General features: G+C 29.9%; 7 protein-coding genes across 7 annotated transcripts; 5 read left to right on the top strand and 2 right to left on the bottom strand.

Moving 5' to 3' along the window:
- Window positions 1-1,002: 1,002 nt before the first annotated feature.
- HHF1 (histone H4) lies at window positions 1,003-1,314 on the bottom strand (the record flags this gene model as incomplete). Its single annotated transcript, XM_046081570.1, has 1 exon — window positions 1,003-1,314. The coding sequence occupies one exon, from the start codon at window positions 1,312-1,314 to the stop codon at window positions 1,003-1,005; it is 312 nt and encodes a 103-aa protein (XP_045934984.1).
- A 966-nt stretch (window positions 1,315-2,280) lies between these two features.
- On the top strand, window positions 2,281-2,691 carry HHT1 (histone H3; the record flags this gene model as incomplete). The annotated part of the gene is made up of 1 exon (XM_046081569.1): window positions 2,281-2,691. The coding sequence occupies one exon, from the start codon at window positions 2,281-2,283 to the stop codon at window positions 2,689-2,691; it is 411 nt and encodes a 136-aa protein (XP_045934983.1).
- A 585-nt stretch (window positions 2,692-3,276) lies between these two features.
- On the top strand, window positions 3,277-3,612 carry GRX8 (glutathione-disulfide reductase GRX8; the record flags this gene model as incomplete). The annotated part of the gene is made up of 1 exon (XM_046077242.1): window positions 3,277-3,612. The coding sequence occupies one exon, from the start codon at window positions 3,277-3,279 to the stop codon at window positions 3,610-3,612; it is 336 nt and encodes a 111-aa protein (XP_045934982.1).
- Window positions 3,613-3,760: 148 nt separating this feature from the next.
- VHT1 (Vht1p) lies at window positions 3,761-5,728 on the bottom strand (the record flags this gene model as incomplete). The annotated part of the gene is made up of 1 exon (XM_046077241.1): window positions 3,761-5,728. One exon carries the CDS (start codon window positions 5,726-5,728, stop codon window positions 3,761-3,763), a length of 1,968 nt encoding a protein of 655 aa, XP_045934981.1.
- A 1,258-nt stretch (window positions 5,729-6,986) lies between these two features.
- PHM7 (Phm7p) lies at window positions 6,987-9,983 on the top strand (the record flags this gene model as incomplete). Its single annotated transcript, XM_046077240.1, has 1 exon — window positions 6,987-9,983. The coding sequence occupies one exon, from the start codon at window positions 6,987-6,989 to the stop codon at window positions 9,981-9,983; it is 2,997 nt and encodes a 998-aa protein (XP_045934980.1).
- Window positions 9,984-10,622: 639 nt separating this feature from the next.
- ATG19 (Atg19p) lies at window positions 10,623-11,519 on the top strand (the record flags this gene model as incomplete). Its single annotated transcript, XM_046077239.1, has 1 exon — window positions 10,623-11,519. The coding sequence occupies one exon, from the start codon at window positions 10,623-10,625 to the stop codon at window positions 11,517-11,519; it is 897 nt and encodes a 298-aa protein (XP_045934979.1).
- A 478-nt stretch (window positions 11,520-11,997) lies between these two features.
- SUP45 (translation termination factor eRF1) lies at window positions 11,998-13,305 on the top strand (the record flags this gene model as incomplete). The annotated part of the gene is made up of 1 exon (XM_046081568.1): window positions 11,998-13,305. One exon carries the CDS (start codon window positions 11,998-12,000, stop codon window positions 13,303-13,305), a length of 1,308 nt encoding a protein of 435 aa, XP_045934978.1.
- Window positions 13,306-13,328: the final 23 nt, after the last annotated feature.

Genomic DNA, 13,328 nt, shown 5'->3' with positions numbered 1-13,328 from the left:
AATTTTTTTTTTGTAACTTTATAATGTTACAAATGTATATATGCTTTTGGGCCAGATATTCTATTGTGGGTTCTACGTAATTATTTTATATAATGTCTTACGCAGAATGAACGCAGCAACAATTTACTTTATTTTGACAAAGTACCATATGTATAATATACTTTTTTTTTTTTGTTTGTTTGTTTGTTTGTTCAAGTCTTAAATCTAATTGATGTTGTTGTCAATTATTTTTGTAAATGTCATTTGTGGTTTTTTCTTTTTCTTTCCTTTTCCTCTTTTCTTTTTTCCCAGTTTGCCACCCAAACAACACTGATCTGGGCTATCATGATGATGTATTCGGTTAGCGTCATAATAAATCCGGAAAAGAGGATGTTTTCCCCTTTCAAAAATAACTTTTTTTTTATTTTATTTTATTACTATTACTATTTGCTACCACCACTATCACCGGTTTAATTTGGTGGTATTTATCATCTTTATTTTCTTTGTTTACTCTTTTTTTGTAATCGTATTAAGTGATGACATAAACAAAAATATAAAATTCTTACTATATTATAATCCCCTATTTTAACTTGTCTATGTTTTTATTTTGTTTATTTTTACATGGTACAATTTATAATTTATCATAATTATTTCAATTTATCAAAATATAAATATCAAACTTTATAAAATAAACAAATAATAAAATAAAAAAAACAAAAAAAAACGAAGAAATAGCTTAAAAACATTTTTTTGATGTAAAATACCATATTCAACCGTGAATTACTTAACGCAAGCCCACCAATAAATAATAAAATAAAAATAAAAAATAAATAACTAACAGAAACTATTATTATTACTATTATAACTCCTAGATTATATGTTGATGTTATACATCATACAAGATAATAACATATATATATATATATATATATAATGAAAAAAAAAACCATTAATACACAAAAAAGAGGAAAAAAGAAAAAGAAAAAGAAAAATCATAATTACAAAACAACTCGGGAATAAAATTCAACCACCAAAACCATATAAGGTTCTACCTTGCCTCTTCAAAGCATAAACAACATCCAAGGAAGTAACAGTCTTTCTCTTGGCATGTTCAGTATAAGTGACAGCATCTCTGATAACAGATTCCAAGAAACTCTTCAAAACAGCTCTAACTTCTTCATATATCAAACCAGAAATACGTTTCACACCACCTCTTCTAGCTAATCTTCTGATAGCTGGTTTGGTTATACCTTGAATGTTATCTCTCAAAATCTTTCTGTGACGTTTAGCACCACCTTTACCTAAACCTTTACCACCTTTACCTCTACCAGACATTGTTTATTTATTGATTTATATATTTGTATTTTTTTTTTTGTTTTATTTTGTTTCTCTTGACTGTGTATACTATGTAACAAGAAAAACTCTTTGTTCTAAGATATATTCTTCCTTTTATTAAAGGAGAAAAAAAAAAAAAAAGAAGGAAAAAATTGAAAGGAGATATTAGAAAGAAACTACTTGTTTATATATCAATTTTTTTTTTCCCTTTCTATTCTTTCTCTCTGTAATAATTCAATAACGTTCTCTTTTTAATTTTTTAATTTTTTTTTTTTTGTAAAACTTAACAAAAAACTCGCGAAGACGATGCATTATTATGGTAAAGCGTGATAAAATATACACTGTGAAATTTTCAGAACAGGAGGATGTAATACATAGGTATTTTGTGTATATTGAAAAAAAAAGAAACAGAGAGGAAATTACCACGCGTGTCTGTTATGCCTTACGGAGACGTTTATCATCTGTTAGTAAAAGGAGTATGAATGCGCGCGCTTTTACTTAAAAAATTTTTTAACGATGTTCTGAGAAATTCCTCCTATATTTTTATCAATATTTCATTTCCAAGAGCAAATCACCATAATAAATCTATTTAAAATGTGAACTTTTCAGAACGTCTAAAAAACAAGTTAATTCAGAGCAAAATAAAAAAAAAAAATGTCATATACGTGTATAAATAAGCAACGCTTTTCATTTTATTTTTCAACTTTTATTTATTATCGTATATAAAGAGGGAAGGAAGTTATTTTTTTTTTTTTTCTTCTTCTTTCTTTCTTTCTTTTTTTCTCTCTCCCTTCTTTTATTTTTTTATCTCCTTTACAAAATTAGGACTCACATTTTGCTCCTTTTTCTTTCTTATCCCACTTCCCCATATTTTTTGAATAACAATTATTTTCTGTCAATTTGACTAGTCAGAAACAAAAAACAAAGAAGACAAGTGCTAACTTTGACCTATATTAGTATACAGTAATGGCTAGAACTAAACAAACAGCTAGAAAATCTACCGGTGGTAAAGCCCCAAGAAAACAATTAGCCTCAAAGGCCGCCAGAAAATCTGCTCCATCCACTGGTGGTGTTAAGAAACCACATAGATATAAGCCAGGTACTGTTGCCTTGAGAGAAATTAGAAGATTTCAAAAATCTACTGAATTGTTGATTAGAAAATTACCTTTCCAAAGATTAGTTAGAGAAATTGCTCAAGACTTTAAAACCGACTTGAGATTTCAATCCTCCGCCATCGGTGCTTTGCAAGAATCTGTAGAAGCTTATTTGGTTTCTCTTTTTGAAGATACTAACTTGGCCGCTATTCACGCCAAGCGTGTTACTATCCAAAAGAAAGATATTAAATTGGCTAGAAGATTAAGAGGTGAAAGATCTTAAACTGTTGGTAAGATGATATTTCTTTAATTTTTTTTTAATTTTTTTAATGTATTTATGTACTATGTTTTATTTTGTTTTATAGGTTATTTTTTTCTTTTCTAAATATATTTTTAATAAGATAAAAAAAAAAATTGTCAAGATGTTTTTGATACAGGATAAAGGGATGATTCAATATTTCTTCTTTATACGTAATACAACATTGTTTTAGGTAAGTGGCGAAAGGCATGTGCTGTAGGACGACGACGACAACGACAACGACAAAAATATTTTTCTTGGCTGGTACAATTTCTGTCGTATAAAATGCTGTTCGTGATGTGATTACCGCAACGGAAAACTTGTTTTAAAAATACTTTTATAATGTAATAATAACACCACTTTTAGAGATAAAGTTAGGCTTATTTTTTTTTTTTTTTTATTTTTTTTTTTCTCTTTTTTTCAACATCGAAAAAATTCTCGAGATTAAATAGAAAAAAATATTTATTTAAGCCAATTATCACCCTAAACGTGACTTCTACCCTTTTCCTAGCTAACAATCGTATTATTTTAAAAATACAATAATTAAATTGAAACAGAAAAAACAAAAAGATGTCTAGTACCAAATACGTCAACATTGCTCGTAACTTAGTTCAAAAACATAAGTTTTTCCAATTAACGGCCTCCTGGTGTCCGGATTGTAGGTATACTAATAATATTTGGAAAACTTTCAATGTCCAAAATAAAATTCAATCTCTAGAAATTGCTCCTATGGACAGAATCGAAGCCGATAACTACAGAGAGGCCTTTTCCATCGTAGCAGGTGGTATTAGAAATTTACCAACTGTTTTTGTCAATGGTAAATACTGGTGCACTGAGAAAGAATTGCACTCTTGGGAAAGTAATGGTACATTAAAACAAGAATTTGAGAAAGTAGGCTTGTTATAAACTAATATAAGGTATCCCATTTTATAAAATTAAAATTATTCTACATATTTTAGTTTTTAATTATTAATAATATACATAAGTGTATATATATTCGATATTGCAATGCAAAACATAATTAAGTTAATTTTAACATTAGCATTGTATATAATTATTGCTCGTCTTTAACATAATAGTAATCACCTCTTTTAACCATTAAATTACTGACATAAGCTGGAACATCTTCTTTACTACTATCATACAATATGATACCGTTACCCAAAGCCCTTTTTTTCTCATTTTTTTTATAAAAGAATAAAACAACAAATGTCCATAATCCATAGATTATGGTGAAAATCAAACTAACAATATAACCTGTCCTAAACTTAGGCGATTCAACGGTCTGCCAAGCCAAAGTTGGAATCCAAGCATAGGTAGACTGTGAAAATGAATATATACAAATCCAGGTAATTGCCTTAATTTGTGGATCCAATCTTAAAAAATCATTAATAAAGGACCATAAACATGGAGAAGGAGCAACCGAAAAATAGGTGATTAAAAATGCAAACCATTTGGCCCCTGAACTAACGTCCCATTTAATCAATATAGAACACGATATAATATTCATAATATTGGAGAAAACAATAAATACCCATTTACAATGGAATAAATCTGCACCGAATGCACAAAGAGCAACATAGGCAAAACCTAAACACGCTGGAATAACACTTAAGTTATTAACTCTGGCAATCGAATAACTTGGGTTAGAATCCAACCATAAGGTGTAACTGCCGCTGAATGCAGTCATGTTATTCCACGAACACGTATCAAAAACACATAGTACCCAAAATGTTGGGGTTAAAAACACTTTTTTCCAAGTTTTGTTCCATGACCAAAAATCGGATAAGTGTGATTTATTAGTAGTCCCATCTTTAATTTGGTTTCTTCTATTTCTTGCACGAGCTATTTTAATCTCTTCATCTGTCAAGATTAGTGAAAAACATTTGGTTGGTGTGCCCGGAATTAAGAAAAACCCAATTATCGCGGTTGGTAAAGAAATGGCAATAGCATTGATTAAAAACATCCATCTCCAGCCAGCCAATCCGTGAACACCATTTAATGAGGTGTAGATACGTGCTTGTAATAACCCACTAGTAACTCCACCTAGTAATTGACCACAGAAAAATAAGAAGACTCTCGAACTTATTTCATCGGGTGCGTACCAACAACCTAAAATATATTGCGAAACAGGGTAATAGGCAGAACCAAATGCACTTAATATAAAACGATAAGCTCTTAGCTCAGGCAACGATTTAACCCTGTAACAGGCAAATGTAAACCAAGTCCAACCGAAATCCATCAAGGGTAAAATGATATGAGCAGGGTAGCGTGGCAAAAAATACATAAATGGTATTTGCAAGACAATAGCACCAACACTAGCGATACTGCTTGTATTAATATAGTCATTACCTTTCATATTCAAATCTTTTTTCATACCAGAAACATAAGCATTGGTGTAGTTATTGGTATCCAACGATTTGGACCAACACAACATCAAGAAATATAGACCAATACAGATGTCTAATTTATAAAGCAACGTACGCTCTTTTGGGGAATGAGTAGCATGGTTTGGATATAGAAACTTATACCATTTACTACTTGTTAAATACTCTTTATTAACACGGTATTCGAACTCGTTGAAAAAATTCCACCATTTTCTACCATTTTCATCTCTTAGTTCATAAGGAATATTTTTTTCCAAGACGACAACTTTGTCATTTTCATTGTTGGTGCTAATAGTCATAGGGTTCATGCCGCTTTCTGACGTTTTTTGAACGGTGACAATGTCTTGAATTTCTTGCTCTTTTTCATTGTTGATATTGGTGCTGGTGTTGCTTTCTTCAATTTCTATGCCTTCATCTCTGCAATCCAATTCCGAACCAGAGTTGGTATATGTTTTATTGACGACATTAATACATTCATCTTTAAGAGCATCTGTAGCAACAGTACCTGTAGCAGCATTACCTGTGGCAGCAGCAGCAGCAGTATCTGTAACAGTGGTGGTAATCTCATAATTTTCATCATCAGGGATTTCTCTTAAGTGTGGAATGAATCTCCAAAACCTACTAGTACCAGTCATTGATTAGGAATATGTCTTGCTTTATTTTTTTTGGTTTTAGTACTATTATTATTATTATTAATGATTAAAAAACTACACAATTCTAAAATGGGTTAATTTTTATTTATTTTTTTTCTTTTTTTTCAAAATCCATCTTATTTATATATCTCTCAATTTTTATTTTCCCTGGTTGTTTTTTTCTTCTTTTACAGTTGATCCTTTGTTTACATCTTTTTGGCTACTAATGAGGGTAGAATTAATTGAAATTAAATTAAATTGTTAGTCGATGTAATTCTTTAAACAGATATATGTATATAGAATAGTAATAATGTACAGAAGTTTATGCAGAATATTTGTTGAAAAAATTTTTCATTTTTCATTTTTCATTTTTTTTTTTTTTTTTTTTTTTTTTTTTTTTTTTGGTAAGCCTGAAATCTGAATCATAGGAAAATGATTAAAACATGACGCTTTAACGACAACACGCTGGTGACATCCGAAAAAAAAAAATATATTTATAAATTTTTAGCGCTATAAAAAGAAAGGAAGAATAAGATACATTTAAAGATGATTAACTGATAGAGGAACTTTCAAGTGTATGTGCCATATGTAAGTAACAATAATATTCTCAACAGATGCATAATAAGAAAAGCATTGAGTCATTTATAATCAATTTCCACAGTTATTATTAATTAATGTGTGATGTCAGCCTTTTAATAATTTCCAGTAAAAATGCCTTTTTATTTATTTTTTTTTCTTAGCGAATACGCCTTATAAGCTAGACAATCGCACAGAAAACACGCACGTAACAAATAATGACACAGGGCGAAAAAGAAAAGCACTCAAATTTAAATCGATGAAGGTCAATAATAACAATAATATATTTAAAAGGGTATTTTTAAATATCAATTAATTAAAATATTAAATAAAATCATTAAATTTTAAACCTTTTCAACAATTTTTTTCTCTCTTTTAAATAATAATAAAAAGCAATTAAGCTCAGTAATAAACTCCTCAATCCATCAATAGCTCTTCCTTTTTCTTCTTCTTTTTCTTCTTCTTTTTCTTTTTTCCTTTTTCTTTTCCTTTTTTTTTTTTTTTATTTTAACTTATGTATGTATAATATTTTCCCTATTTAGTAGTATCCTTTCTTTGAAAGTAATAATAATGAATATTAAAGTAAATACCTTTTCAAATACAAAAAAACAGAAAAAAACAAAAAAAAAAAAAAAAAAAAAAAAAAGATAAAACCACAAATATATATATACCATAATAATAAAAAATGCCTTCTTCTTCTTCTACTTCAGCTTTTGTCACAACTCTTATTTTTAATGGGATTATAGCCTCGGTTTTCTTTACAGTGTTTATAAAGCTAGGACCCAAAGAAAAAAGGGTTTATCGGCCAAGAAGTTTAGAAACAGTGCAAATAATTAGAAAAGAAGAGCATACAGAAGAGCCACCCCCTGGATTTTTCGGATGGATTTTATATTTGTTGACTAAACCGCATTCCTTTTTAATTCAACATGCCAGTATCGATGGCTATTTCTTTTTAAGATATATGAGGATATTTGGCGGTTTATCTATACTAGGGTGTTTCTTGCTATTGCCAATTTTGGTCCCTGTGAATTCTACTAATGGCTATAACTTACAAGGATTTGAAATTATGTCATTTTCTAACGTAATAAACAAAAACAGATTTTTTGCACATGTGTTTTTATCTTGGATTTATTTTGGATTGATTATTTTCGTTATTTATAAAGAGTTATATTATTACGTTACATTTAGACAAGCTTTACAGACTACCCCACTTTATGACGGATTATTATCATCCAGAACCATAATATTAACCGGTATCAACGAAAAAACTATAAGCCAAGAGGGGGATATTTCCAGCAAATTCCCAAATGCAAATAACATCATATTTAATAGAAATTATACCAAATTATCCAAGTTGTGTAAAGAACGTAACAAGACTGCCAATAAATTGGAAAATATTTTAAATAAAGTTATTAGGAAATCATGCAAGATCCACAATAAATGGTCTCAAAAGGGCATTTTAGACAAAAAATTAAAGGAAAGAGGTGGTAATGCTGATGATTTCGAAACTTATATAGGCAAAAGACCTAGCCATAAAATCGATAATAAAATTTTAAAATTTATACCTGTGCCATTTTTTATGGGCAAAAGTGTTGATTCTATTGGTTATTTCAGTAAAAAATTATTCCAGTTAAATAAAGAAATTTCCTCTAAGCAAAAATCTGAAGATTTAGCCACCAATTTTCAACGCGGAGGCTCCTGCTTTATTGAGTTTAAAACACAATACGATGCTCAGAAAGCTTACCAAGGCATAACAAGTAAAAATAAGGAACTCAGTGCTGGAAAAAATCATGATTTTGACCAGGCTTTGATTGGATATTCTTCACAAGATATTGTGTGGGATAACATTGACACCACTAAAGCTGAAAGGTATTACAGGAGAATAATAGGAAATATTATTTTGTGTTTGATGATTATATTTTGGGCTGTCCCAGTGGCAGTTATTGGTTGTATTTCAAATATCAATTTTTTGACAGATAGAGTACCATTTTTGAGATTTATTAATAATATGCCAGATGTAATAATGGGTATTATCACCGGTCTATTACCAACTATTTTATTGGCTTTGTTAATGTCATTGGTTCCCATATTTGTTAGGGCGATTGGAAGATTTAGTAAATTGTTGACTAAACAAGAAATTGAAAAGCATTGTCAAAATTGGTATTATGCTTTTCAAGTCATTCAGGTGTTTTTAGTCACCACTACTACATCTTCAGCATCAAGTACTGTCGATTCAATTATCAACCAACCTAACTCAGCAATGTCTTTGTTAGCCCAAAATCTACCCAAATCTGCAAATTTTTACATTTTTTATTTTATTCTACAAGGTTTAACTGTCCCCACTGGTAACTTGTCACAAATTCCCAATTTACTACTAAGTAAGATATTAGGAAGAGCTTTAGATAAAACACCAAGAAAAAAATGGACACGGTATAATAAATTACCGCAACCCAATTGGGGTGTAGTCTATCCTGTTATTGAATTGTTGATTATAATTTATATCTGTTATTCCTTGGTGGCACCAATTATTTTAATTTTCAGCACACTTTGTTTGTGCACAATGTATTTGGCTTATTTATACAATTTAAATTATGTATTTAGATTTCAGTTTAATTCCAGGGGAGAAAATTATGTAACTGGATTATACCAGGTGTTTGTTGGATTATATTTGGCTGAGATTTGTTTAATCGGTTTGTTTGTTATGGCTAAAAGTTGGGGCCCCGTTGTTTTAGAAGCTTTCTTTTTGGGTTTAACTGTTTTATGTCATTTATGGTTTCAAAAAAGATTTTTGCCGCTTATTAATGTAGTGCCAGTAAGTTATATCAGCTATTGCAGAGGAAATTGTGAATATCCCACTTATAAGGACCAAGGTTTACGCGAAAACAAAGAAACTGCAAAAGATTTTTGTGAAACACTTGAACTCCAAAATAGTTGTTGTGGTGGTAAAATACAACCTGTTACTGAGGATGACTTGAGAAAAGCTCATTACTTACCTGAAAATGACAGTAGCAGTTCTAACACCAGCCTTTTTAAGGATGATAATAAAACAAAAGATGGTTATGATCTTGCCATGGCTAGAGACAGCACTACTTTGCACTCGTTAAACTTACAAAAAAAAAACAGTACAATTACTGATAATAGTACTGCAAAAAGTGCTGCTAACAGTAAAAAAAAATCGACTTTTTTTGAAGAAAAGGATTTTGGTGACTTGCATAAGCTACATTATGCAGATGTTAGGGGTAAAGTTACTAATCCCTTTGAATCGATCAAACATGAAGCTTCAGGGGAAAACACAGGCGAAGAACAGGATTTAAGCAAATTTACTGATTTATCAACAAATACAAATACAAACGGTATATTTACCACAGTCAGAAATTTCTTTCGTCCTGACAAATTATATACCTTTAACGTTGTTCGCCAGAGTTTGCCAGGTATTTTCAATTATAGGGTTAAATATAGTAACGATATAGGAAGAAATAATTATGTGGCTCCTTGTGTACAAGAAGACATGCCTGTCATATGGTTAGCTAAGGATCCCTACGGTATGTCTGATAAACAAATTATATACGGCCAATTTAACAATATTGATATTAGAAATGATGGCGCAGGGTTTGATGAAACATCCTGGGATTTTGTATACACTAGAAATCCTCCTAATTTTAAAAAGGATCAATATGTTTAAATTTTTTATGTTTTTATGTTTTTTTTTTATTTTTTTTTTTTTTATCTTTTCAACAATAGGTTTATACTCACTTTATTATCGTGTAGAAGTTTAAGTAAATATATATAAATATTTATTTATAAGGTCTTCATAGTTAGCGACTATATTTTTGTTTTATAAGATCCAAAGCTAGACAAAAATTGGCAAGAGAATACATAACAAAAAAAAAAGGAAAAAGTTTTTGAAGTTGAAAAGAAGCTGCGGAAGAATCATACAAGAAACTGTTTTTTTTTTTTTTTTGGTTAGAATCGAGATAAGTTCCGGGTAACGATGTTTAAAGTACAGAAGTTTGCGGAATTAAAACATGAGCTGAATTTTCTCTTTTTATGAGATATTTTTACTACGGCCCGAAAAGGCTTTAGATTAGCTTTTATCTTCCTCTTTATCTCTCTCCCTCCCCTTAAAAACAAAATAATAATAATAATAATAATAATAATAATATATATATAAAGAAAAGCCAATTTGTTTTGTCTTAATTTTATATCTTTAATAAATTAAATTTTTGGTTCAATTTGTCAAAGTATTAATAAATAAACCAGAAAACAAAAAAAAAAGAAAAAAAGAAAGAAGAAAAAAAAAGTATCAATATAATTAGAAAATATGTCTTCTAACAATAACAACGATATTTCAGTATCTATTCCTATAAATGAGTGGAAACAATCAATTAATTCCTTATCTGAAGCAGTGGAACATTTATCCATTCAACAACAACAAAGGAAACAAGACAACATAAATACCAAGGTTGACAAAAAAAAGCAAAAAGGAGAAAGTGATTTAACGGTCCACGAATACTGTTATTGTGATGGAGAGTGCTCTACTAATACCAATAACAAACAAAAGTTTATCAACGGCATAAGATATAAATGCTTATACTGTTATAACTTTGATTTATGCGAATTGTGTGAGAATAAAGGTTTTGAAACTGGATCTCATAAAAAGTGGCATAATATGGTTAAAATTAAAACACCAAGCACAGAAAGCTCTATTACCGGCTCTTTTGGGAATATGTTTGTTCCTTGCTCTCCTACTAATACTACTACCACAAATAGCGATACTGATAGCAATAATTATACTTGCCCATATAAGGAAATTACTGCCACCAACGATAATGATAACATGGTTCCCGTCAGTGATGTTATTATTGATATATCTGATAAACATAACCAATTATTCGAGTTCTTCTCTGCCATTAAAGATGAACAAGAATTGCTAGATATTATGAATAAATATAAATCGTATGACAAGTTAGTGGAGGAGCTTGATGTTTTGAAAAACGAACGACAAAAAAAAAGTATTAGTTCTGATACTGCTGCTTCCAGTTCCAATATCATGGATAAAGAACAGAAAAGTTGCGAAGCGGAAAAAGACTGTCAGGACGTTAGTAGTAGTACTAATACCATTACCAACACTTCTACTTTTTATTCTTATTCATCTCCTTCTTCCCTTTCATTGGGTACAGACGACTATGAAATATTATCAGAAAGTGATTTAGATTAGTTGGTTAAAATAATAATATTTTTTATATGCAGTTATTTTTATTTTTATTTTTATTTTTATTTTTATTTGATCTTCTGCATATGGTAATATACTATATATATATATTTATAGTTGTTTGTTTGTTTGTTTGTTTGTTTGGAATGATATTATGAGTGTGAACATTTTGTACGTATAAAGTGATTTAATCGTTTCTTTTTCTCCTTTTAGATTGAAAAAAAAAAAAATTAGTTTGGAAGACCAACAAACTGAGAAATTCAAAGGCGTAGCAAAGGAGAAGAACAACAGTAGCAATAATAACAAAAAAATTTTTTTTTTTTTTTTTTTTTTTTTTTTTTATTTTTTATTTTCATTTTTCTTAAATTATTACTAGTTTAGAAAAGTGGAATACTCCGGTTAATACCATTTAAGTGTTTATAATATTTTAGTCACTTAACTAAAAACAATATCAACAACAACAAAAAAAAAAAAAAAAAAAATAATGGAAACTGACGCTGAGAAGAATATTGAAATCTGGAAGGTTAAGAAACTAATCAAATTTTTAGAAAACGCCAGAGGTAATGGTACTTCCATGATTTCATTGGTTCTTCCACCAAAGAGTCAAATTTCCTTTGCCCAAAGAACTTTAACCGATGAATATGGTACTGCTTCAAATATCAAATCGAGAGTTAATCGTTTGAGTGTTTTAAGTGCTATCACGTCTACTCAACAAAAATTAAAATTATATAACAAAGTTCCACCAAATGGTTTAGTTTTATATTGTGGTGATATGATTACTGATGAAGGTAAAGAAAAAAAAGTTACCTTTGATATCGAGCCTTATAAGCCAATCAACACCTCTCTATATCTATGTGATAACAAATTTCATACCGAAGTTTTAAGTGAATTGTTAGAAGCTGATGATAAATTTGGATTTATCGTCATGGATGGTCAAGGTACTTTATTTGGGTTGTTGAGTGGGAACACCAGAACCGTGTTGCATAAATTCACCGTTGATTTACCTAAGAAACATGGTAGAGGTGGTCAATCCGCCGTTCGTTTTGCTCGTTTAAGAGAGGAAAAAAGACATAACTATGTTAGAAAAGTTTGTGAAGTAGCTGTTCAAAATTTTATCACTAATGATAAAGTTAATGTCAAAGGTCTTGTTTTAGCTGGTTCTGCTGATTTCAAGACGGATTTAGCCAAATCAGATTTATTCGATCCAAGGTTGGCCGAAAAGGTTATTAAGATTGTGGATATTTCTTATGGTGGGGAAAATGGGTTTAATCAAGCTATTGATTTATCTGCTGAAACATTGGCTAATGTTAAATTTATTCAAGAAAAAAAGTTGATCACCGCATACTTTGATGAAATTTCCCAAGATTCTGGTAAGTTTTGTTATGGGGTTGAAGATACTTTAAAGGCTTTAGATTTAGGTGCTATTGAAACTTTGATTGTTTATGAAAACTTAGATATTATAAGATATGTCTTCAAAAATAGTGAAGGTGAAGAAGTTGTACAACATGCCTCCCCAACTCAAGAGGATAAAACTTATAGTATAGATAAGGCAACTGGCCAACAAATGGAAACTGTTAGCGAACAACTTTTGATCGAATGGTTAGCTGAGAATTATAAGAATTATGGTGCTACTTTGGAATTTATCAGTGATAAGTCGTCTGAGGGTTCTCAATTTGTTTCCGGGTTTGGTGGTATTGGTGCCATGTTACGTTATAAAGTTAATTTTGAACAATTAGTCGACGAATCAGATGATGAATATTATGATGATGATGGTGAGTTTGACTTTATTTGAAGCAGGGGTAGGCAATAGTACTA

Source organism: Saccharomycodes ludwigii, chromosome III (assembly GCF_020623625.1).
Source record: "Saccharomycodes ludwigii strain NBRC 1722 chromosome III, whole genome shotgun sequence".
Classification (NCBI taxonomy): domain Eukaryota; kingdom Fungi; phylum Ascomycota; class Saccharomycetes; order Saccharomycodales; family Saccharomycodaceae; genus Saccharomycodes; species Saccharomycodes ludwigii.
The sequence above is the reverse complement of the archived record's forward strand: the minus strand, read 5'-3'. Positions and strand labels throughout refer to the sequence as shown.